Source organism: Halichoerus grypus, chromosome 4 (assembly GCF_964656455.1).
Source record: "Halichoerus grypus chromosome 4, mHalGry1.hap1.1, whole genome shotgun sequence".
Taxonomy (NCBI): Eukaryota; Metazoa; Chordata; class Mammalia; order Carnivora; family Phocidae; genus Halichoerus; species Halichoerus grypus.
In genome coordinates this window covers 52,975,863-53,002,563 of record NC_135715.1, presented here as the reverse complement: position 1 = coordinate 53,002,563, position 26,701 = coordinate 52,975,863, and the positions used below count along the sequence as shown (strand labels likewise).

The 26,701-nt window shown below is 40.5% G+C and overlaps 1 protein-coding gene across 4 annotated transcripts in view; it reads left to right on the top strand.

Annotated features, from left to right (window-relative positions):
- The first annotated feature begins 5,434 nt into the window (after window positions 1–5,434).
- EPSTI1 (epithelial stromal interaction 1) overlaps window positions 5,435–26,701 on the top strand; it is an 87,051-nt gene continuing 65,784 nt past the window's right edge. The window contains exons 1-3 of one of the 4 annotated variants that reach the window (XM_078070320.1): window positions 5,435–5,737; window positions 23,328–23,386; window positions 25,196–25,279. In XM_078070320.1, coding sequence (XP_077926446.1) covers window positions 5,559–5,737; window positions 23,328–23,386; window positions 25,196–25,279 — 322 coding nt within the window. In that variant the 5' untranslated portion in view covers window positions 5,435–5,558. Of the gene's footprint in view, window positions 5,738–21,561; window positions 21,701–23,327; window positions 23,387–25,195; window positions 25,280–25,906; window positions 25,927–26,701 lie in introns of those variants that run through there. The other 3 variants (XM_078070319.1, XM_078070321.1, XM_078070322.1) reach the window with 3 other exon arrangements.

Genomic DNA, 26,701 nt, shown 5'->3' with positions numbered 1-26,701 from the left:
TCAAGGTGCAATTTAGGAACCACTTTCACATATGTTATCTCATTTGGCCATCACAAACCCCTGAAGGTAGATTGGACAGCTGGTCTTATTATGATTAATATTTCCATTTTACAAACGAAGCAACCAAAACTCAGAGAGTTTCAGTATTTGCCTGAGGTCACAAAATTCTTAAATGGCTCTGCCAAGTCTCAAGTTTGGGTCTTCTGCCCCTACACTACATTTTCTCTTACATATACCTGGCCATATTGACAAAGGATGTGAATACTCAAGGGAGTTGGCTTAGAGTTCAAACATCAGGACAATTAGGAATTCCCTAAGAGAGGGCATTTTTGGAAAAGACATAGAGGTGGGGTTTAAAATGAGCAGTGCTGTGCAAAGTTTCTGTTTGATTCATTCATCACAGCTAAAGAAACCCTTCAGGGGAATTTCTCTCCCATGCCATAGACAGAGTCTTCAGAACTTTCCCCAGTGAAGGGAAATTCCTTTCATCCTTGCAGCCCCAGAGGTCTTGTGACAGCTACTATGCAGTGTTAGAACCCAGAGACAGAAGCCACTACCCTTTCCTCAGATAGGAGTTTACAAACAAAGAAATGCAGCCACCTTCTAGAAGATAGCAAATATTATTGAAAGCTTATTTCTCCTCATTTCCCCAAGTGACAGTTCTCATTGTCATCAGAAAAATAGAGCGAACAAATTTGCCTCTTTCCGTTGCTAAGTAGAATTCTTTATGCTACACTATAAAGCTCACTATTTTAATGCTGTTAAAGAAAAAGGAATTCTAACCCAAATTTAGCATGTTTGCTATTCATGAAAATTTGACAAGTTGTGTAAAGCACTGTCACTATAAAGACTATTTGACCATGTAATTATAGGGATGAATGTTGGAGCGCAATGGTTTTTATTAATGTTGATTCTAATAGGTTTAGAGACTTTGACATAACTGTTTTTGGAAAAAAATACACAGCTGCTCATGGGGAAAATTATAACAAATGAAAAGCATTCCAAATTCTGAATTTTGTCAAAAGATATATATTGTCACAATCATCTTCCAAAATGTGGAAAGCTAGACATGAACGCAGAAGACCTAAATTTAAGTTCTGGTTCTGTGCTAAGTTGTCACACAACACTAGCAAGTCACTTGACTTCTCTGAGTTTCTGTTTCCTCCCATCTAAAATGAGGTGGCTAGATGATCTCAAACATGGAGTTAGCATAACAAGGTTCAGTCTGTTCCCCACTGTAGCTCCTGGGTTTGACAAAGTGAGAAGTTTATGCTTATCATTCAATAAACATCTATTACATGAACTTAAGGTGACTTATAATTGTAGCATTCCATGATTTTATGGCATAAATTTAAAGAATTTCTAAAGAATATGAAATTGCCACAACACAAATCAGCTTATACACACACACACACACACACACACATACACACACTCATGCTTAAAATGAGGAGATGCCTAGTAGTAGGTGAGGTTTACATAGTTCCTTTGTTGAAGAGAGAAATCAAAGCTTTAAAATAACTGCTGTCCTCAATCTATTGGATTAATCTAACTTTTTACTGCAGAATCATATTTAAGGAAGTATGACTTTTTAGAATTTTCAGAAACTAAGATTTTCATTGAGACACTTTCTGACAGGAACCAGCTGAGAATCTCTGTCTCTCTATGTATTTATTCACAATAATGAAAGAGTAATGGAAGGCAACTAATTTTAAAATCAGATATATGTTTTCATTTATTTCCTTGGAAGACAAAGGACATACTTGGACATGTTAGCATTAGCCCAAATTGGTGAAGTTCCTTTTTGATTTCATCTTTTTTTTTTTAATTTGACAGAGAGAGACACAGAGAGAGAGGGAACAAAAGCAGGGGGAGTGGGAGAGGGAGAAGCAGGCTTCCTGCCAGGCAGGGAGCCCGACTCAGGGCTTGATCCCAGGACTCTGGGATCATGACCTGAGCTGAAGGCAGACGCTTAACGACTGAGCTACCCAGGTGCCCCTTATCTTTAATCTTATCCTAGTGCATTGGACTAAAACTGCTCCTTGCTGTCCCGAATTGCCATTTCCTACCAATGTCTCATTTTACAACATTTTCCTATGTACATCCTTTTGAATCCTCCTTTTCTTTCCACTCAGGTTCCCTCTTCCCCAACCAAAATGTCTTTTGCTTAGATTAAACTCCTTTACCTAAAGGAAGGAATAAATGATTATTTCCTGGAGGCTGTTACATTTTAAAAGAAATCCATTTCCTAAAGGAATCTCTAATTGGCCAAATTTCAGGCAATTTAACAATCTCACTGGATTTCAGGGATTCCCCCATAGCCCTTAAAACATACGGGTAATTGTCTAGTACAATGGTTTGTCGAACTTTTAAAGCCATGGAACCCTTGTACAAACAAAATCAGGCAGCAATCTGGTACATGGAAGAAATAAGGGCTCAAATACTCTGGCTGAGGCAGTGGTAGGGATCTCCACTCACCATGCTTCTCTCCACCAGCCATTGCTCAGAGGCACACAACTCTGAGCAACCCTAGTAAAAGGCCAGCCTACATTCTCACACAAATACACATAATGTAAGAGCATACGTGATACACAAGTAGATGACCCACTCTCAAGTATCCTGAAGGAGCCTGTAGATGTCTGTTGCAGTAATAAATCATAGTCACATTTTTTAATACTTTGAGAATGTAGCAAAATGAGAAATGAACAGATTAAGCAATTTAGATTTGGCCTATTATCCTCTATTTCTATCTCATGTTTTTTTTTTTTTTTTTTTTTTTTAAGATTTTATTTATTTATTTGTCAGAGAGAGAGAGCACAAGCAGGGGCAGCAACAGGCAGAGGGAGAAGCAGGTTCCCTGCTGAGCAAGGAGCCTGATACGGGGCTCGATCCCAGGACCCTGGGATCATGATCTGAGATGAAGGCAGACGCTTAACCGACAGAGCCACCCAAGCGTCCCATCTATCTCATGTTTGAAACTTCGGTGTGCTACATGGTTGGGTTATAAAATAAATAACGGTCAACTAAGTGTATTCTTGAAGTCAGCATTACTATTACTAGCTGCTTTAGAAGAACTGGTTTTCCCTTATTCAATCTTTCATTTGAATCCAATCACCAAAACAATTGCTTTCTTCTCTGAAACAAAAGTTCCAGTGGTATTTTTCCTAGCAGATGACATTCTGAAGAAGATGGCCTCAGAAAGACCACCCAGATCCACTTTTTGGTGGGCTCCTGAACTGCCTTTCTCACCCTGCAGGCACCTGCAACCCAGCAGTTTCCAAATCAAAGTCTTTCACCTTTGCCAAAAACCTGTCCCTCCTCCTGGTTAATGATCAATGATTCTGCCTTCTACCCACACACAAAACTAAAACCTTATAGTAACCATCAATCAGCAACCATTAAATCACTGGGACTCTAAGCTAGGCAAATTACGTAGATCAGGATTTTTCAACCTCAGTGCTATTGACTTTTTGGGCAGGGTGATTCTCTGTTCTGGGAGGCTGTCCTGTCCATTACAGGATATTTAGCAGCATCCCTGGCCTCCACCCTCTAGATGCCAGGAGACACACCTCAGTCCTCTTCTAGGCTTCACAATAAAAAGTGTCTCCAGGCATCGCCAAATGTCTGCTGGAGGCAAAATCAACTCCAACTCTATTTGAGAAGCACTGATGTGGATCATCTCTTTATTCCTTGCAGTACCCCACAAGGTAAGTATTGTAACTTCATTCCACATAGTGTAGATCAGGAAACTGGGCCTCTGGGGAAATCAGTGACTTGTCCTTGGTCATGGGGCTGGTATGTGGCAGAGCTGAGTTTCAGAGTACTATAAAAACTGTCTCCCCATCTGTCTTTGCTACCTCTGGAGCTCAGTTCCCTTTTGCATCTAGTTGTGTTTAAGTTTTTTTTTTTTTAATTTTATTTTTTTTAAAGTAATCTCTACACCCAATGTGAGGCTCAAACTCACAACCCCAAGATCAAGAGTCGCATGCTCTTTCCACTGAGCCAGCCAGGCGCCCTGCATCTAGTTTTTTATCTAACCATGTTAACCTTTCATTCAGAATGCCTTGATTTTGCTCCCTGCTTCCTGTTTCACTTGCTATTGCCTTAGTTCAGTCTGTATTTCCTGCCTAGATTATAACAACCAGGCTCTTAATTTATCTCTCAGATTTCAGTCTCTTCATTTTTCAGTCTCCTTTTCACATTGCTGGTAGAACATTCTCAAACATGTTATTACATAACTGCCCTATTGAAAACCCTTCTGTGCCTTCCACATTGCCCACAGCGGCCTTCTCAAAGTCTCAAAGGGTGGTCCAAAGACCAGCAGCATTGGTATCTCCAGGAAACTTGTTAGAAATGCAAATCCTGGGGCATCTGGGTGGCTCAGTCGGTTAAGCATCTGCCTTTGGCACAGGTCATGATCCCAGGGTCCTGAGGATGGAGCCCCGCATTGGGCTCCCTGCTCAGCGGGAAGCCTGCTTCTCTCTCTCCCAACCCTTGCTTGTGCTCCCTCTCTCGCTGTCTTTCTCTCGCTGTCAAATTAATAAATAAAAATCTTAAAAAAAAAAAAAAATGCCAATCCTTGGGCAAGCTGAGCAGTAGGCAGAAATGATTCTCCAGGCAGCCTTGCTAAGTAATTGATCAGACATTCAAGAAATATTGATTACATAGCTGGTCTGTGCAAGACATTCAACTATGGTATAGGGACTTTCTCATATATGGATTTGCAAGACTCTGTATCTGTAGGTCTGGGAGTAAGTCTCAGCATCCATATTTTCAAAAAGCTCCCGTATGATTCTGATGTGCATTGGGTTGATCATGACTGTCATAATGCCGGCTATACAAAAATGAGAGAGGTCTCTCGCCTCCCCAGACCTGCATTGTAGGAGACATGTAAGCAAATGCTAATGCCGCCATGGTAACAGGCGAAATAACAAGGGCTTGCTTCTCCTCTTGTGGGTTTCCTTTGGCTTTTGATTTCACTTTAGTTTCCTTAACTTGAAAGTATTTGCACAACAACCAAACAGCAATCATTACTGATAAAGGCAACATTTGGTTTGGATGATTTTATTTATTCACCTGATCTCTGGCGTCCGAAGGTTAATATATGGTTCACGGTCTCAGATATCCAGCAGTAACCACAAATTAGGGTTACCTGTTCAACAGTCCCTAAAGTATCTTTCAGGATTCTAGGTCCCTTGCGGCTGCTGCTCGCTCACAAGGTGTCGGCGGCTGATGACAGTTCTCTTTACTATGCTCTAAGGTGGTTGTGGGACCTTAAACCGACTCACTGAGAGCGGCCGTGCCAGCTCCACTCCGCACCCGGGGCCGGGGCGGCGCAGCGGGAGCTGTTACCGGGGATAAGGTCAGAGGGCGCCTGAAGAGAGCGTCGATGGGGAAGTCCTTTGGGGCGGGCGCAGCTGCAGCTGGTAGCGGGAAATCGAAACTCAAGCTGTTAAAACCGCTGCCCCTGCCCTTCGGAATCGCATCTCGAGACTCGCTAAGCGTCCCAGCCCGCAACCCTCCCGCAGTGGGCGCCCGGGACCCGTGGACTCAGAGCTATGTTCACCCGCACTCGGGTGGTGGGCTCCGGGCTCGGCGCCTCTCCCGCCCCCCGCCCGGCCCGGGACCCCCCTGAGCGGCGCCCGGAGCCAGGCAGGCTGCAAGGTCCCAGACACGGGGTGGACGCGGCGCCCCAGAGCGCCGCGCAGGAGAGCCCGGGGCTCGCGGGCCAGCGGCTGTAAGTACTTAACAACCTGTTTCGGGGGCGGGAGCCCAGACCTCAAACATACTCACAAGCACTCTCTTGATCACTGGAGTTTGAAACCACAGGGGCCTAGTAAGAGGGTTTTTGAGAGACTGCAGCCTTATTTGCCTACACAAAAAGCCTTCAGGAATTATTACCTTATAAATTGAGCGTGCCAGTCTGCGGGTCTTTACTAAATGTCTGAGCTCCAGTTCCTTGCAAGAACACTGCTTTCTTGATTCTTGTGACTGGCTACAGGATTGAAAAGATGTATGTAGAAATCGCTAAGCTTCTTACTAACTTTCCAGGTATCTCCAGAACTCACACTCTTTAACTAGTATGAAAATTTTTTTTTTCCTTCCTGTTTTAAAAAATCCGGGCCCTAAATGATGCCAGGGTAGGGGCGGAGAGGAATGTGTTAGGGGGTAGAGGATCCAAATGCTGCCTCTGGGAGCACGCTTGCATCTCAACAAAGTTCCCAGATAAACCACCTCTTAGGACCAGAGCCCTGAGGCTGGGTGAGGTCGAGAGTGGCTGCAGGGTTTCCTGTCCTGGCGTGGGTAGGTGCTCTATGCAAGAACCGTTACAGGTAACTTTTATCTTGGTCTTCGGTTCAGGGTCTCCAGTTGGTACCCCGAAACATTTTGCTATGCCTTGTCAGTGATCCTCTTTCTTCCCAACGGAAGGAAATTCTTTAACACAATAGTATGGGGTACACAGTGCTTTGGAAGCCCTGCCTCTGTGAACTGGAATTGTCCTGGTGGTTTCATTTTCATTTCCCCCCTTTCCATCAACTGCTAGTCACACGAAAGACATGCTGGTTGCTAAGGAACCGTATATGACCTTAGGACCGGTAAACAGTAGATTTTCTTTCATCCTTTACTTTTGAAAGAATTCATAAGTACTGGGCTTTTAATATTATCCAGCTTAGGGTTACCTTAGATGGGGTGGGTGACCTGGGTGATTTCAGTTGGAGATTGCTTCATTTCTCTCCTTTGCAGAATGAGAGGTGTCCTGCTACAATAGACATTCATTAATTTCAAGTAATCTACATCTCAGTAAGCTGTAGCATTTAATGTAGTAGAGATCATGGGCATACAGTCTCATGTTGATGATGAACACTCTTTATATGTCTTTTTCTTCTATTAAAGAGCATCTACTTAGATATAACCATTTAGTTGCAAGCTCTTACCAACTCATAAATATTAGTGGTTGCATCTATCTGTTTTTATATGATTGTAAATTACCCCAGAATCTTGCTGGATGAAATTGCTCAGAAAGGGGCAGTTTTCTAATTAATTGTCCAGGCCTCAATACCTGAAGACCTCACTGCATACTATTTTGTGATTTTTAAGATTTGCTAATAGACCATTAGAGAGCACATGGAAGAGTTCAGTTAGTTTTCCTGGAACTGACTTACTTATTTATAAAAGATTTATTTGAGAGAGAGAGAGAGAGAGAGCGAGAAGGGCAGGGAGAGGGAGAGAAAGTCTCAAGCAGATTCCACACTGAGTGTGGAGCCAGATGGGGACTTGATCCCAGAACCCTGAGATCATGAACTGAGCTGAAACTAAAAGTCAAACGCTTAACCAACTAAGCCACCCAGGTGCCCCTATTTATTTATTTTTAAAATTGAACCAGTTGCAATAAGTAGAGCATTATAAGAGACATTCCCTTTTAGGTGTTTATTTTTATTTTTTAAAGATTTTATTTACTGGGCGCCTGGGTGGCTCAGTTGGTTAAGCAACAGCCTTCGGCTCAGGTCATGATCCTGGAGTCCCGGAATCGAGTCCCGCATCGGGCTCCCTGCTCGGCAGGGAGTCTGCTTCTCCCTCTGACCCTCCTCCCTCTCATGCTCTCTGTCTCTCATTCTCTCTCTCTCAAATAAATAAATAAAATCTTTATAAAAAAAAAGATTTTATTTACTTATTTGACAGAGAGAGAGACACCGAGAGAGAGAACACAAACGGGGAGTGGGAGAGGGAGAAGCAGGCTTCCCGCTGAGCAGGGAGCCCGATGCGGGGCTTGATCCCAGGACCCTGGGATCATGACCTGAGCTGAAGGCAGACGCTTGACTGACGCCACCCAGGCGCCCCATCCCTTTTAGGTGTTTAATATATAAGATCCTGTTTGGACCACTCTGAATTCTTACATCTCCATCAATCACTTCTATTTACTGTTTATTCCCACTTGTCTCCTTTAATGGAACTGGAAAACCAAGGAAAATGGTTGCCTGGTAAATAACATCTTAGTAAAATTCACACATACACTAAAGCCATTAAGAAGGGGGTTTAATTTGGGGCACCTGGGTGGCTCAGTTGGTTAAGCATCTGCTTTTGGCTCAGGTCATGATCCCAAGGTCCTGGGAGAGCCCCACGTTGGGCTCCCTGCCCAGCAGGGAGCCTGCTTCTCCCTCTCCTCCCTGCTCATGCTCTTTCTCACTATCTCTGTCTTTCTCTCTCTCAAATAAATAAATAACATCTTAAAAAAAGGGGGGGAATTTAATTTATTCATTTTTTTAATTTTTGGAGCGGAATTACAGCCTTTTCTGATGGGAAATAAAAAGGACGTATTAAGTGCTTAATAAGCTTCATTTGTTCACTTTCAATATGAGCTCATTTATATGATAAAGGATTGAGATTTAACCTTGTATTGTGTGCATTCTTCCATTAATTCATTAGGGAAGCGCCAGTGTAGGCATGGGAGCATGGGCTTTGAGGACAGACGCACTTGGGTCCACATTCTAATTCTGCCATTAATTGCTCTCTGAACGTCAACACGGTGCTTAACTACTTTATGCCCTAGTTTCCTCATTGCTTAAAATGAGATAATACCAACCTCTGAGGGTTTCTTTGTTTTTGCATGTGTGTATGCATAAAATGTAACGTCATGCCTAGCGGAAAGGAAATGTCCAGTAAGTGTTGGGTGCTGAGAGCCTTGAATTCATTTAACAAATGTTTATTGATCAAGTGCCATGCTGTCACCCTGAGGTGGAGTGTTTGTACCTTGTAAAAATACACTGATTTAAAACACCTGCTTACATATAAATATAAATAGAGATTTTAAGGCAATCTTTTACAATTTTAAATGACTTCTGAGAATCTCTAATGGACTCTAAGGCAAGGCTGTGTTCTGACTGTATTTGGATTTAAGTAATTATAAGTGCTAATTCATATCGGCTTTCCCAATTATTTTTAGTTGGTGATTTTTCTCTTCTCCCTAAATATCATAAGCCATCTACACAGATTTAAAGAGAAAAAAGCTCATATATACTTCAAATCCAAAGTAACACTTTCCCTTTCAATATTTTGATTTTTTTTGGTAAATATCTCATACTCACTTCTATAATATCTAGATAAGTATAAGAATAAAGCGTGGGTTTTTCTGGAAGGGGTTTTCACCTGACTTTACCCACTTCTGGGCAATAGGCTCTTATCTGTGATAGCAACACAGGGTTCACTTCATTCAGAGGCTAGCCTATAATCATACCTGGAAGTGGTCCTTTAGCTTGATGCCGTTTAAAGGAAATAAAAAGATATTCTAAAAATGAACCTGTAATGTGGAATTTTGCTATACAGTTTACATCAGATGAACTGAATTTGTATATAAATTAACATATTTGCAGCCTACTGTACACTAAGAACTGAAGAGACGTAAAGATGGGCAATAATAATAGCAAACACATGAAATGCTTAGTATGTGAAAGTGCATTGTATATATTATCTCTTTCAGGCCTCACAAGAACCATATAAGAGGATCTCCAGCTTTGGATATTTAATTAAAAATTTAGGAACAAATAACTACTCAACAGAAGATAAGCCCTTAGGTAGCTTATAGTCTAATTGAAGGGGCAGACAGTGATTAGATAATTACAGGAATGACTCTTCATATACACTATAAAGGAAAACCAGAGTCTGAGCTAGTCTTGGGAGCCTGAGAAGTGTTCCCAAGAAGGGATGTTCGAGCTGCAATCTACAGGATAATTGGGAGTTGTGTGTTTTTTTGCTGACATCATACATTATTCCAACACCAACCAACTTCAATTCAGTTCGGACACTACCCCGAGTTAGCACAGACCCCATGGATTAGGGCCCAGTCTCACAAGACTGCCCCTGTTTCAGACACCAGCCACAAATGGGGTCCCCAAACTACCCACACTTCTGCCTGGCTGACTACAAATGTGGGTGTTTCCATGACCTCTCCTCCCCCAGTTTGATAATTCATTAGAACAAATCACAGAAATCATGGAAACTCCTATATTTACGATTACTGTTTTATTATAAAGGGTACAACTTAGGAATAGCCAAATAGAAGAGAGGCATAGGGCAAGATATGGGGGTGGGGTGTTGCCCAGAACTGCCATACCCTGTCTGGATGGGCCACCCTCTCAGCACTTTGATGTGCTCACCAATCTAGAAGGTCCTCAGTCCTTATTCAAGAATATTTATTCCAGCTTCATTACACAGGCGTAACTGATTAAAGCATTGGCCACTGAGCTCATCACTGAACTCAATCTCTAGCTCCTCTCCCCTCCCCAGAGCTGTCAGAGGGGCAGACCTGAACGTTGTAACCCTCTAAGCATATGGTTGGTTTTCCTGGCAAATAGCTTCCATCCTAAAGCATTCTGGGGTCATCTCATTAGCATACAATCAACACTCTTATCACTTGGAATCCCAAGGATTTTTGGAGTTCTGTGCCAGGAACCAGGGACAAAGACTAAGTTTTTACATTCTGTGATGCCACAGGAGTTTATATAGCCTCTGTGGCAGCCAGGGAAACTTGCTATCCAGATCTCCTTCAAAAGAACTTACTGTGGGAAGCATAGTCCTCTGACAGCCACAGCTGCAACCCCTTTGTCCATTACACCCTTTGTCCTGGGAGCACACTGATTCTGCATTCTTCCAGCCAGTGTCTGAACATTCCAGGGTGCTAGTGTCAGCCTAGTCCTGGCCCAGGTGGGACTCCTCTATTGGGCAACTTCTGCCAGAAGATTCCCGTAGATACACCACACCCCTGATTACAATAGCTTAGACACTACGTCTGTTGAAGTGCTATGTAATTGTACTGGGGAAACCCACTCCTTTTTCTTATTTCCTCCCTTTGGGGCTCCAGTTTCCTTCTTTCCCTACTCAAACTTCAAAACTTTTCCCAGTTTGCTGTGCTCCAGGGAAGGGAATAACCCTGGTAACTGATACTTTTCTTTCCCTTCATCCTCGAAGTCTCAAGGGACAGTGAAGGGAGAATAAAGATGGCTTGGTAAGACCACTTATTAATGGCCAATTCCCAATTTCTCTCTTTTCCTCTTCAAGAACACTGTGTTACATTAGTATTAAGTATTTTATACATAGAAGGTGGGATATAAAGTGGAATATATGATAACATCAGTAAGTTATAGTGTTCAATTTCCGTGAACATCACCATCTAATAATCGTTGAGTATATTCTGAGTCCTGAAGTATAATATCTTATGTCCAAGACAGATCATCAAAAACTTCTTAGGTCATTCTTGATTCACCTCATGTCAATCTGAACTAGCCACATAAAATAGTCTTAAATTAAGTGCAAGTTTTTACAAACTTATGAGAGCCTGTAAGAACTGCTTTCACTATTTCTTTTTCACTGCAATGCCCCAGAGTTCTCTTCTGAATCCTCATATGAGTGTGAGAAAATAAGCTTTTGCCTATAGATGTTAAATGGCATGAAAGCATCGGGCTATCACTCCTCCCTGGGGCTAGTGAGCTGAATAATGACGAATTTCCTTTTAGTGCTATAAAATAATAGTACATAGGAAGAGAAAAATCTATGATTGATTCTGATGAGTAATCTTCTTGACAGCTTAATATAGATGGCTATTCATTAGAGGACTATAACTCAATCTTCAGACAAGGCTCATAAGCATTCAGAAAGTCTGTAGAACAACAGATAGTGTTTAACTCTTAATGATAATTATATGGCTCGATGAGCTTGTTAGGTGTCTCAGTGATTACTATATTCTACTAGCAACCTAATCAGTAGAACTCTGCCTATTTGACTTATTTTTGAAATGAAAAATGTGGCAAAGCATGCCAATACTGTAGTAGCTTAAAGTCAATTACTTGTGACCTAGAATAGTCAAACTGGGTACCCCGAGAGAATAAAACCAAAATAACAATCAATAGCTGGAACTCTTACATCTTGGACTCTTAACCATGTGCTAGACCTTGTACTACACATGTCATATAATTCCTTTTTCTCATCACAATAAACACTTGGCCACTTTACAGTTGAAGGAACTGAATCTTGAGAGATTAAATGATTTCCCAAGGTCTCACGGCTTTTTTTAAATGATAGAACCAGCACTCCAACCTAAGTCTATCTATCAAAGTCTAGATCCTGAAATGAGATGGAGCTGGAGGGAGGAAGTGGCAGTATAGCTGGCTAAGTTCCCATCAATCGTCATTATTTTCACATCAAGAAAATAGAAATTCTATAGGCTAAAGGGAGTGATGCTATAGAAACAGTGATGTGACATTTACAGCTTTAAAATTCTTTGGATAGAGAAGTAGTTTACAAGAGTCTAGTTTCTGTGGGGATTCTCTTGTCTCTGCTGCTTTTCTTAAATGACAGTTTGGCGGGCTTGAACAATTCTCTCACCATCCCCTCACCATCCCTGTTTATGAGCAACCTAAACAACACCCCGCCTCCCGGTGATCTTTCAGACTTCTGACCACAGGCCAGAGTAAGCAATTCATTTGACATTCATGATATTGGACATGTGTGGGTATATATGAGTTTATATATAGCAGAAAAAAAATTCACAACTCTCACCCTTACTGTGTGTGATGCACTCTGACATTTTCTACTCTCATTCATTAAAAATAAACCCATTAAATTGGTTTTATGACCCATTAGTGGGTTACATGTATGGTGTGAAAAAACATAGCTCTGTGCATGGCAGAAGAGATTGCTGGAGTGGATGGAAAGAAAAGACATTTTGGTTTGCTTAGGTCCAATTTATCTTCCTGTTTATACAGGAGGGTAGAAATTATGGTTCTGTTTAGAACGAATTTCCAACTTTTCTGTACTAGATTTCACTCCTCTGTATGGAATGCATTTGCAGTCTGCCAAGTCTTAGGGAGCAATCATTTTTGCTCAAATACAATATCAAAAATGAGTGGGCATTTCTCAAAAAGTCTTTGACAGCTGAAACAGTGAAACAATAAATCAACAGGATGATGAAAGCATGAAAAAACATAATACCTATAATAATCAGTAGAAGCATAGCAGAAATGAGAAAAAAGAAACTTAGTTCAATTACCCAGTAAGGTTATTTAATTCAAAGTCAGTAGAGTGCTGTAAGGTTTTACATATTGTTAAGGTTAATTGCATCTATTCTGAATCTATTTGAATCTGAAACAAAAGCTTAACAGGAAAAAAATCATTAAAGGGAGAAGACTGCATTTGAAGGGTCTGTTCTATATCAGAGAATCAGCTAATGATGATCTTCCTTTGTTCTGTAATGTTTGTAATTCCCCCCCCCAAATATGAACACTTAAAAGGCAATCCATTAAAGTCCTATAGAAAAACTAAAGACATTGATCATCATTAAAACTCAAGGGCTAGTATGGCCCAGTGTTTGTTTTACTGTGGCACCAGAGAGAGTGGAAATCCTGTGCTACCTAATCTTGTAAGAAAATCTGAGCCCCTGCTTGAAGTCTTTATTTTAAATATTTCCTCATTAAAAATCTTCAGAATATTTTCCCCGATTGTAAAAGTAAAGTTATATCTGCTTGTTATAAAAACCCAAACATTACAAAAATAATATAGAAAGTAAAAGTCCCCTGCAATTCTAATCCTTAGAAATAAACACTTCAAATAGTTTGATATGAAGACATCTTTATTTTTAAAGTGTAAATGTGCTCATTGATTCTTTATGCCAAGTAGAAAGTCTTAGAGCCATTACACTTTTTGATTTCTATTGCCAATAGAAGGTGACAGGCAGCAGAAGATATGTTCTTTTTCTAATCTTTATTTTAAAGTGTGATTGCTCGCTACCCTATAGGCAGATACTGTTTTCACATTGGTTTATTATTTAACTGTGCAAGGAAACAACTCTTGTTCTAACAGTGGACTCTTAGATAATATCTTTTATGTAGTACTCTTCCCCAAAATATTTGACCTGAACATCTAATCATGAATAAATCATATTCTCAAATCCAGATTGTGAGGTGTTCTATAAATTCTATAAGACAATTTACCTGGTGGGGCTCCTGGGTGGCTCAGTTGTTAGGCGTCTGCCTTCGGCTCAGGTCATGGTCCCAGGGTCCTGGGATCGAGCCCCGCGTTGGGCTTCCTGCTCCGTGGGAAGCCTGCTTCTCCCTCTCCACTCCCCCTGCTTGTGTTCCCTCTCTCGCTGTCTCTCTCTGTCAAATAAATAAATTCTTTAAAAAAAAAAAAAAAGACAATTTACCTGGTGTATTGGTCAGGGTTCTCCAGAGAAACAGAACTAAGAGATTATATATTTGTATACAGATACAAATATATACAATATATATTTGTATATATATAATCTAATATATAATATATATGCATATATAAAAGTACATATTATAAAGAGATTATTATAATAAATATTATATATAATATTTTAAAATATATATTATAAATCATTTTAGAATTATATAAATATATAATATATAACATATTTTTATATATAAAGAGATTATTATTTCATATATATATATATAAAGAAATTTATTATAAGGCTATAAGGTATTGGCTCACATAATTATGAAGGCTGGGAAGTCCCATGATCTGTCATCTGCAAGCTAGAGACCTAGGAAAGCCAGTGTGTAGCTCCAAAACCTAAAAGCAGGAGAGCCCATGGTGTACATTCCCTTCTAAGTGTGGAGGCCCGAGAACCAGGAGCACCAAGGGCAGAAGATTGATGTGTCAGGTCAGCCAATCAGGTCAACATTGGTTTCAACCTTTCTCTGCCTCCTTTGTTCTGCTGAGGCCGTCATTGGATTGGATGATGCCCACCCACAATGGGAAGGGCCACCTGCTTTACTCAGACCATGGATTCAAATGCTTACATTTTTCAGAAACATCCTCACAGATGCACCCAGAAATCACGTTTAGCCAGGGTACCCTGTTGCCTAGTCAAGCTGACACAGAAATTAACCATCACACCTGGACTCTCCAGAAATGTTAGTTATGAAAGGTAGGAAAAAGTCAAGGAAATGGTCCTGGATCACTGAAGTCTATAGAGACGTGTCAAACAACAGGCATGTGTAATCTGTGATTGGATCCAGGATGCGGTCAGGGTAGGGAAGAATATTCTAAACATTGGAACCATTTAGAAATTTGAATATAGAATAAATATATATTAATATTAATTCCCTTGGGTGTGATAGTTGTTTTTTTTTTAACCTGTAAGTAGGGGAATGTCTTTGTTCTTTTTTTTTTTTTTTAAGATTTTATTTATTTACTTGACAGAGAGAGACACAGCGAGAGAGGGAACAAAAGCAGGGGGAGTGGGAGACGGAGAAGCAGGCTTCCTGCTGAGCAGGGAGCCCAATACAGGGCTCCATCCCAGAACCCTGGGATCATGACCTGAGCCGAAGGCAGACACTTAATGACTGAGCCACCCAGGCGTCCCGGGAATGTCTTTGTTCTTAAGAGATACATGCTGATGTGTTCAGGGTTATGTTACTGACTCTGCAGCTTACTTTCATATGATTCAGAAAAAACAAAGATGAGGAAAGTGAAAGAAGTGTGGCCAACCATTTACCAATTGGTAAATATAGGTAAATAGTATATGGGTTTTCATTTTACTAATATTTTAATTTTGCTTGTAGGCTTAAATTTTAAGATAAAAAATTGGGGAAAAAGTAATTTCAGATCATATTCTAAAGTTCATTGTGCCTCTCTTTTCCTTTATTCTTTTGGAATCTGGAGAATTTAAAAGGAAGTTTGTCATGGAGTTGTATGCTTAAGATTTGTACAGTTTGTCCTAAGTATATTATAGCTCAATAAATAATTTAGGGAAAAAACCTGGGCTCAGAACCATGTTATCTTTTACAGAAGACTATTTGCGAATCTTTAATGAACTATTTATCAACACCACTTTGTTTCATGCAGTGGTTCTTATTACTCCTAAGACACAAATTGAAGAAAAGAATCAGGAACTAGGATATAGATGTTAGAGAACAATGCCAGAACCAGGGTTGTAAAAAGACAATTAGAAAAACTAAATCGCATACATTGTGGAAGAAGATGGAGCAAAGAAATTCAGTCACAGCAGGAAAAAGGAGATGTACTGTGATTTGGGGCTAGGTTTTATTACATATGGTGAAAGAGGTGGCATATATATGTTATACATAATTCTCAAATTACAATTACCTGTAATAGATATCTGCAAATAGGTATCTTAAGCATAGATGGCTTTATTTGTTTCTCACCTATGAAATAAGTCTGAAGGTAGTTAGTCTAGGGATGATGTAGTACAAATAGCAGGCAACCATAACAGAACATTTATTTTCTAGCATTGTTCTAAGGACTTTGTATCTGTACTCTAAGATGTAGATAGCTGTTATCCCCATTTCACAGGTGAAAAAATAGAAAAACTTAGTAAGTTGCTCAAAATTGTAGTTAAAAAATAACAGAATTAAGGTTTAAAACCAGGCAACTTGACAATAGATTACCACTAATGTGGTGGTTTTATAGTCACAGGGCACCAGACGGCTTTTGTCCTTCTGTTCTGCCATTTCTGACACATGTCTTCTGTATTCAAGTTGCCTCATTGACCAAGATAGCTGCTTGAGCACCAGCTACCACTTCAGTCTTCCACGAAGACTGGAAAGCAACAGAAAAGCCTTTCCTCTCTGTCTCCATCTAAAGGAGCTTTCCTAGAAATCCTTCTATATAGCTTCCACCTACATTTCAATTTCCCAAACTTAGTAACACGGTCATACCTAGCTATGGAAAAGGTCATGGACTGTAGTCTTTTTTTTTTTTTTTTTTAAAGATTTTATTTATTTATTTGACAGAGAGATAGACAGAAGAGCACAAGCAGAGGGAGTGGCAGAGGGAGAGGGAGAAGCAGGCTCTGCACTGAGCAGGGAACCCAATGCGGGACTCGATCCCAGGACCCTGAGATCATGACCTGAGCCGAAGGCAGACGCTTAACCATCTGAGCCACCCAGGCGCCCGACTGTAGTCTTTTAATTGGGTACATTGTCAACCTGAATAATATAAAGGTGCCATTAGAAGGAGAAGGTGAAAATGAATGGTTGGGTAGAGTCAGCATCTTTCCTAGTTTCAGAATTGAGGAGAGTCAAACATAAGAGCAGACATTAATCATTCAAACTGTTTCTGGGATTTCAGAAATGCAAATGGGATATCTAAGGAAGAAAAATTTAAATGTAGTCCACACTCCTGTTCAGAGTATTGATTTTAGAGGACTATTAGAGTTATCTTCTGGATAATATTCTACGCAAAGCTTTATTTTTTTGCTTTGTACATCCTGCAGGTTTGTTTATAATAGTGAACAATTGAAACAACTGAAATAGTTAAGTGAGAGGTTATATTATGCTGCATCCATGTTCTGAAGTATTATGTAGCCATTTAATATTAAGCTTGTTACATGAATAGTTGGGAAAACCACTTATAACTGAAGACATAAAATTGGACTTAAGATACAATTGCAGCTGTGTAATAATAGGTACAGAATATAGATTGGACGGAAATTCACTCAAATAAAAGTAATCGTGGGGGTGCCTGGGTGGCTCAGTCGGTGAAGCATCTGCCTTTGGCGCAGGGTCTTGGGATCCAGCCCCGCATCAGGGTCCCTGCTCCGTGGGGAGCCTGCTTCTCCCTCTCCCTCTGCCTGCTGCTTCCCCTGCTTCTGCTCTCTATCAAATAAATAAATAAAATCCTAAAAAAAAAAAAAGTAATTGTGATCTCCGAGGGGTGGGATTATGAGCGACTTTTCAATATTTAAAAAATATATTTTTGTGCATTTTCATCTATAAGCATGTTTCTTTCAAAATCAAAATCAGAAATAAAAGATGAATTTTGCTTTTAAATGTTCTATGCAGAGACTTAGATATAAATCCCTCATGCCTTATATTTCTGGTTTTGTCCTTTAAGTTATAGATAATCTTGAGGAGCAATGCTTAAGACATGTGGACATAATCAGATCTTAGTCTATTAATAATAATAATAGAAAATGGGGACACCTGGATGGCTCAGTCAGTTAAGCATCTGCCTTTGGCTCAGGTCATGATCTCAGGGTCCTGGGATCGAGCCCCACATAGGGCTTCTTGCTCAGTGGGGAGCCTGCTTCTCTCTCTCCCTCTTCCCCTCCCTGCCACTTGTGTATGCTCTCTCTCTCTCTCACAAATAAATAAATAAATAAAATATATATATATATATATACACACACATATATATAAAGAAAATGTACAACCATTGGTAAATATGTGGTTTTTATGCAAATGCAAATTTCCTTGTCACTAAGCTATTCTTAAAAGAATGTTTATCCTGAATATTCTCTTGTTGGAAAAGACAGTCCTGCTTGGGCCTCTGCCAACTTGTATGTCTTGCTGGGTGTGCCAAGACAGCACACCAGACCAATTTTTCATCTGGACTATTCCTCAAGGTTGTGATGTAGCTGGAAACCTTGAGAGATGAGGTAAGCTTTCCCCAGAATGAAGACCAGGCTTGCTTACTACCTGCTGTAATAATAGTGGATTCCTCAGCTGTGTTCCTCACCTGCCATGCAAACATGCTGTGTGTGCAGCATCTATCATGTTACCTCCAAAAGACATGGGGCCAGAGAGAACAGACATAAATATACTGATGCTCATGCTATGTGCTATGCCATGAGTAATAAAGTCTTAGTTTCTGACCCAGGAGTCTCATGGCTTTTGCCAGTATCTATGAAACAGTAACAGGCTCACTATTAGGCTAAGGGTAGCTTGTTAGGTTAAGGTTAGTTTGCAAGTGATAATTTGGAGCTGAAATACATGCCAAACCGTGTGGCCTAGTGTAGGGTGACCTCCACCCGAAAGAAGGGGCACATTTTTCTAATTTGCATAAATTTACCACATCTCACTAAGTCATGAGCCTACATAGGGGTGCTGGGATGGATGGATGTGTTTGTATATACCTCTTTAGACTTTCCATGAAGTTATCCTATGAACAAAGGTACTGATGACCTGTGATCCCTTGTTTATCTTTTCCCCCTGGGTGTCTGTTCAGCCCTCTGGGGATCTATTCAACTGTCCAACAGAAGCTGTGAATTAAAGAACTGACCTGCTTCACATCAGCCTCTTGGATGTGTAGACAATGTTTTGGACTCTGCAGGTTCTGCGACCAAAGAGAATCCATGAGCCCTTCCACACTGGAGTTGTGAAATGCTGGGTCAGAGTTGGTGTAATAGGTTTAGTGCTTAAGGATGATTTGCTCAGCCTGATCTTGTCATTTTTTGTTTTTCTTGGGAATATGGTCTGTTTATAAAAGAACTTTTGGCAACCTGAATGCCTCAAAAGTTTTCACTCATTTTGGCTAAAAGCAGTAGGCTTCAGATGCCCATATTAAGGTCATAAAGCAAAAACCAATATGGAAAGCCATAGCTAGAAAATAAATTTCTATCCAGTGCTTTTGATTAACCCAAAAATCCTTGTTTTTCAAATTCATGCAAGGTTAAGATTTTCTTGAACTATGAAAATCTCAAACTAATTTTTTTTTTTTTTTTTGTAGGATGGTAGACTACATGTCTACTATTCTGCTTGGAAAGATCTATTTGTTACTTAATCTTCTACCTCTTTCTGAATTTTTGCTCTTGACTACATTTCTTTTTCAGTCAAACCACTGTTGTTCCTAATTAGAAATTTAAATTACATCTGCTGCAGTTTGTACACACCAGGGGATATATTTATGTAATACTTTTAGCCAGCCAAGATATTTTTCATAACTTTAGCATAACATTTTTTCATAAAGTGCTTATTGATGAGACGTTGTAAAAATTGTGCAAGAATGGACACGAGAGAAGCAGTTGTGTAGCTCAGGAGAGACCTCACAGGAAAAACATTCCTTAAATATATTTTTCTTTTATATATATATTTATTTTTTATGGTGCAGGAACACATTTTCTTGCGCTATTCTTTATATATTCTCCCTTAGTATGTCTCATGGATGTGTGCTGTTGGAAAATGAAAATAATCTTACAAGTTGTGATATTTCATTAAATTTCAATGAGACAATTAAGGAAACTCATTTTCAAAGATAATACATTTATTTCAGTGACTTGAATGTTGCTTAATCAGGAAATGCCCAGAATACTAAATATAGGTAGGTTGGGCTTGTCTAGATCAGCATCTTTGAGAGTCAGATTGTTGAAAGGGAAGACATGCAGGTTAAAACAGCAGAGGCCCTTGCTGTGGGTGGGAACTAATTGGCTGAAAACATGAATAAATTATACTTGTTATTCATGTCAAGAGCAAGAGAGGAGAGGAGGGACGAATATTTGCATCTACCAACGCCTTATTTCTGCCACATGATTAAAAAAAAAAAAGATCCTTAGATGTAGGCTCCTCTTCCTATGTAGCAAGTCAGAGGAATAGAAGCTCAATTTCTTGCCATGCTTTCTTCTGAATATTATGTTTCAGATTTGGCATGTTCAGCCAAGAAAATGTTACTAAGAAGGTTGCTAAGGAATTCTGTAACATGAAACATTTATTCCTGGGACCTCTGTCCTTGAGCCTGGGGTTATGTTAAAATGCTTTCAATTAAAAGGCTCTGAATTTAGGGTTGGATAGTTCTTTCCCTCTTTTCATGGTCCTGCACTGTGTCTGGGTACTTGTAGGCTACACATATTACAATAGATTGACTGCAGTTCTAGTCCTAAAACTAAAGATTGTGGTATGATGTTATCAGACTTAAACGTCTCCAGATTAGATATTGTAGAGTAAGATCTTTTACAAACGGATTGATGTTTCTTTCCAAATCTTTCACAAAATTTGCATACGGGAGGCCTATGGAACTTGGAAAATTTTCTTTGAAGCAGCTGTTAGTAAAGTCCTACCAAAAAAACACTTCTTGTGCCATTTGGGATCCTGTCTTTTAAACTTCAGCTTGCTATACCTCTCTAAAGATTTCTACGCCCCTGGGGCCTCTGTGACGCTCCCCCACCTTGGATCTCTACTTAACATCATCCTACTTTGACACTTGTTTGGGTATTCTTTTTTTTTTTTTTTAAGGTTTTATTTATTTATTTGACGAGAGAGAGAGCGAGAGAGGGAACACGAGCAGGGGGAGAGTGAGAGGGAGGAGCAGGCTTCCCGCGAGCAGGGAGCCCGATGCGGGGCTCAATCCCAGGACCCTGGGATCATGACCTGAGCTGAAGGCAGATGCTTAACAACTGAGCCACCCAGGCGCCCCTTGTTTGGGTATTCTTGTGGGGTGCTCCTTTGGCTTCATAAATTGTTCCAAACTAAAGCCTAAGCTCCGTTAAAGTGGTTGGGGTCTGTTTTTTCGTATTTCCCCTCACTCTTCAAAAGCCCCTTAACACAAGCCCATAAATAGGTGCTCTAGTTAAGTAGATTACTCTGGAAGTCTATCAAGAGGGCGCGATAAATGACAATCATACCGTATGCTTTCTGTATTGAGCCGAAGAGTTAGCCGCAGATGCGCAATAAGTCTAAGACAAAAGTCCCGGGTTTGAGTCTAAGCACCATCACTTAATTAACCTCGTGACCTTTGGCAGATGATTTAATGTCTATGTCTTTATCAGTGATTTAATCCCTAAATTCCCTTAAGTCCAAGGGTTCGAGGATAACTTGATTGATCCAGAGCAACGGTTCTCACAGTGTGAGAACAGGGACACTCCCCGGGAACAGTTAAAAATGCAAGTTCTCCAACCCCACCTCAGACCTCCTGAATCAGGAACTCTGCGCTTCAATAGACCCTCCAGGTGATTGAGGCATGCTGAAGTTTGAGAACTACTGATCTTTGTAGAGTCAAATCCCTGGTATGGCGAGAAGCTCTGTATCATAATGTTAGCGGACATTGAGGATTATGCAGTCATGTCACGGCTGGCATTTAAGTCCAGTGCCTGTGTTTCATCTTTAAGGCTCTGTACAATGGCTCACCACTGCATCATAGTCAAGTGTGCAGCTATTACCCACAGAATTGCAGCTCCCAAGCTCCTATGAACTGCTGGCAATTGAGGAGTGAAAAATCTTTCTAAGGTGAACAAAGAATATGCAATGGACAAGGGATTAATTTCCAGTAGCAGCCTCCTAATTTTGTATTCATAACGTCGTATGCATGGTGAGGCTACAAATGCAACGTCTGTGTATCAATACATTAGGTAATTGGACATCTTGCAGCCCCATTTGCATGCAAAGGTGGTTGTACACTTCCCATTTACAAGTCTAAAATTAAAGCCCAGTTTGAAGCAGGCTGAAGTCTTGCTGCTAGGAAAATAATGAGATAAGGAAGAAATGACTTCTGTTAATCAGCACTTTGACCTCTACTGTTCAATCTTTGCTAATTTGTCCTTTGAAATTGTACATTCTGTGTTGAAGAGACGGAATTCTAAGAGTATCTGGGTTGTTTTTTTTTTTAAACCCTACATTATAAGCTGATAGTGTTTATCCATAGCATTTCCCCTAAAACTGGACCCACACATATGCTGCAATCTGTTGCTGCCCTAGATTTCTGCTCTGTGAAGTATTTGTACTCTTGTGGGACTACATGCATCACCTCAAAGAAGAGCAACCCTCCCACACACACACAGATTTACAGACTGGGTCTGTGGCATCATTTCATTTTAGTTCAGCCCACATTCATCAAGCAGCTACTTTGTGCTAGGTATCATGCCAGAGGCTGGGTGTGTACAGATCAGTCAAGTTTCTGGGTCCTCAAAAGCTCACAATATTTTCACAGCTTCCTGGTATCTCAGTGTTGCGTATTTTTGCTTAAACGAAGTCTTCCCAGATCCCCACCCCATGAATTAAAATGTTTCAAGGATCCTTCTCTGATTATGTTCTACCTGTGTCCTCAGGAGACAAGGGGACCTAGTGGACCCATGCCTGGAAGAGTCAAAGCCCCAAAGCATAAGATTATGGCCAGAGGGCCACTCAGATGGGTCATGAAGAGAAGGTGGCTGCTTTGCAAATGGCCTATATTTCCAGGTGGCAGGAACAAAGAATGCAGGAGTGTTTTCTGTACCCCCAGTGTGGGTCACAATGGCAGAGAATGCCCATCTAAAGCCCTTTCAAAGGGGCTTGCCCACGAATGCCACCTGGAGGAACAATGGATCCCTACAAAGACAGTTTACCAAGAGCCAACTGTGAGGCAGTCACTGTCCGTCTTCACCAGCTGCTTTATATTTCCATATTTGGCCATGTGCGTTTGTTTTACTTTGTCAACTAGATTGTAAGCTCTCAGAGAACAGAGCTGGGTCTTAAGAAGATTATCTTCCATGGTACCTATTTGGTGGTGACGATCATAAATGTATAAGCAGGAAGACTGTCTGGAGGTTTATATGCATTAGTAGTTTCTCGTGGTAATCAATGTTTTTCTCTTCATTCCAGCCCAGGTGCATACACCGTGATAGCACCAAATGAAAACCGAAGAAATCAGATACAAAGGAGTACGTATATTTATTCAATCAACATTCAGAACTCTTCTCATCTTCTTATAGAGTAGGATTGGTTTACTTAGGTTTGTAGTATTTTTATTTTCTCATTTGTATAGACTAACCAGATCTTATCAAGTTTTTTTTTTCTTTTTTAACTTTAGCTGCTTTAATTATACCTTTTAAAATTATTCTATTGTTGGTGCTTCTAAATTTGTTTCTCTATGTTAATAGCAGAACTCATAGTGCAATTGTAAATCTCAGATTTCCATTGGCCTAAACTTTTTCACATCTATTGTCAATAAATCTATCTAATTCCCAGGAAATTGGGCTGAGTGCAGATATTTTTACAGGACTATGAACACTTGTGGAGCAGATGAATTATATATGAAATAGATCATGACCTAATTTGTCCCTTTCTTGATCTGTCCTGCCCCATCCCTTCTTAATAGAATTTTTCTTTAACTTCTGTGCTCCCGTAATTTTGTAAGTATCAGAGTCTACCCTAAGCTGTTTTTATTTGTGTACCTCAGTTTCCTTGTAAGATTACAAGCTGTTTGAGGGCAGGGACTACACCTTACTCATTTTTGTGTTCCTTGTACCTAGTGGGTGTGTAACATATTTGGCTGAAATTATATGGTAAAATAAATGCTGGCATTTAAAGTTACAGCATTATACCTTAGAGGTGGATGGAGAACTGAAGTTCCACTAGTTCACAAAGAAGTTATGAGGCTTGTTCAAGTCAAACTGTGGGGCTAGCCCTGACGTTCTGTGCTCTCCTTTATTAGATCTTGGTAGGAAGTTTAATATTGTGGCTGAGAATGGACCTACAGCCACAACAGGAAAGCAGGTCTCTAAATTAGAGACTTGGGTCTCCAGCAGACAGGTAGCCCCCTGGGTGGTACACCTCCATCAGTGCTGAATACAATAATCACAACTATGCAGAGTGATTGTGGGTACTGCCGCAGGTGACCAGCGGAATCCTTAAAAGATTTTAAGGATTTTAAGCATTTTACAAGCTTTTGATTTAAATACTTTCCAGGAATTTAAGACTTGGTGTGGTCTGGAATTTTAGACTTGGTGTGGTCTGGAATTTTGGGATGTTTCAGAAGTTTTGTTTTTTTTTTCTAATAGTTAAAAACTGCCATATATGGACATTTGAAACAATCAGGTCTAAGGGGTAGATTCAGACGTGCCCTGGAAGAACGGTATTAGTATTTTTTGGCGCCCCCTGCTGTCACACAGAGGGTATATTTGGGGAAATAGCACCGCTCCACCAAGAGGAGGCTTTCTGCCTGGTGGTATCCAGCGCAAGGAACCCACGAACCCTCACGCCTCCTAGTTGCAGTAAGCTTGGGGGACATTTAAAATACAGTTAATATGGGCATCAGAATTCTCTGGGGATATGTTTACTGTGTGTGAAGAGTTCTTACCGACATAAGAATATTCTCGTTTTGCACACATTCTCTAGAGGAAATTAAAAAAATTAATTTGATGTAGGGTTTTAAAAATGCCAGAATGAGAGGAAAAACTAAACTCCTTTATTTTAGTAGGAGTTCAGGTTTGTTTTTGTTTTTGTTTTTTTTCTCAAATCTGAACCTTCAGTTCATACTCTTGGAGAGAAAGTGCCTCGGGGTGGGGTGGGGGGGCGGCGTGGCGGGCCCAGGGTGACTCCAAGGGGCGGCTTCCTTTCCTGGATATTTTGTCCACTCGTGCTTGCATGTAGTTAATTGCCCTCTGATGTTTGTTCCTTAGGCTTTCAAGGGACCTGTTTCCTTTTCACATTCTAATAATTGATGATTTGACATTTCTCACCTGGCTTAGTTGCTGAGCAAGAGCTACAGAGTCTTGAGAAGTGGAAGGAGCAACATGGAGCGAAGCCCATTAACCTGGCGCCAAGGCGGTTAGGTAACCCAGCGAGTGCCTGAATTGGGGAGCACGGGGCCACCCAGGGAACCTGTTAGTGCCTTGCCTGTACTTGTCTTTGGACGCAAGTAATAGGTTTTTGGGTCACTGTGCTGCTTGGAATGGAATGCATTTAAAACTGAAACTCTTAGGTAGGCAGGTATGTTATTGTTTCTGATCTTCTGCAAGAAGCAAACGTATGATGCCACAGTTATGTGGGAATAAAGTGATGGCTTAATTGCTGAATAATTTAGAGCCTCTTAGATGATCAGCTCTGAAGAAAGCTTACCTGGGGCGCGGCATATGCCTTGTCAGAGCACCAGGCAAGAGGGCAGTAAACGCTAGTACAAGCATATTAATCCTGGCAGTATTAAATGCTAATGGGGAAAAAAAAAATGAATGGCGATTCAATTCTAAAACTAAGATGAGAATGAGCTGGGGACCCGGTGGTGGGTATAAAGAGAACACCACCTGTGTTTTCATTCTACAGACAGAGAGACCTTTGGGCCTCTGGAGTGCATGCTACTGTGATGAATTGTGTGGGCTGCCTTTGCCTGGTGTTTGAATCATTCAACAGGGATGCCACCTAATGGGAATCATTCACGTCCTTTCTTCTCTTTTCTCTTCCAGCAGCATCTGAGAACTGAAAGGTCTGGATACACTGTTCCCACAGATTCAGTTAATACAAATGCCTTAGAGTCAGGGGCTACTTATTGTCGCAATGGTTTTAGAAAAGTAGTTTTTCCAGGATATAGGTTAAAATAAGCTAATTTGGAAATCATTTAATGGGTGAAAGTAATGGTATTATCACCATCATTCCACTGTATTTCATGAAAGGGGTTAATCTCAAGTGTCACCCTTATGCTGAATAAGCCACATTTGAGGGGTATGACCAAGAAATAGCTTTGTCCTTCCTAATGGGCCCCTTCAAACCGGCTACATGGGACTAGTTTTTCCCATGCTCTTTGGATGAAATTAGATCTTTTTGGTCTTTCTCAAATGAAAGCTGTCCAGCTAATTCTAGGTATTAAACAGTGTCATTTAGTAATTAATGTTCAGTCCCAGGTACTAATAAAAACTCTGTTACTAATGGAGACTAAAGCTTCTTCCCTGCTCCAGCCCAGGCCTATTCTGGGTAGAAAACCAGCAAAGGAATTGGGACATGGCTGAATTTTTCTCTATTGACTCCTCTGTTCCCAGATTCTGACCCCTGCTGGGTCAAAGGAGGAGAGAGAGAGAGAAGAGAGGTAGGATCTGTACTGCACAGATCCTGGTTTCTGAAAGTCTTGTTGAATCCTTACTGTGCATTCTCACCCCTGGGGTTCTTGGAGTTGTTCAGAGTCCCCTTGCCTACCATTCATCCCTCACTGGATTTCCCTGACATACTTTCCTGCTGGTGTGCTTGGCTTCACCACTGGCTCTTAA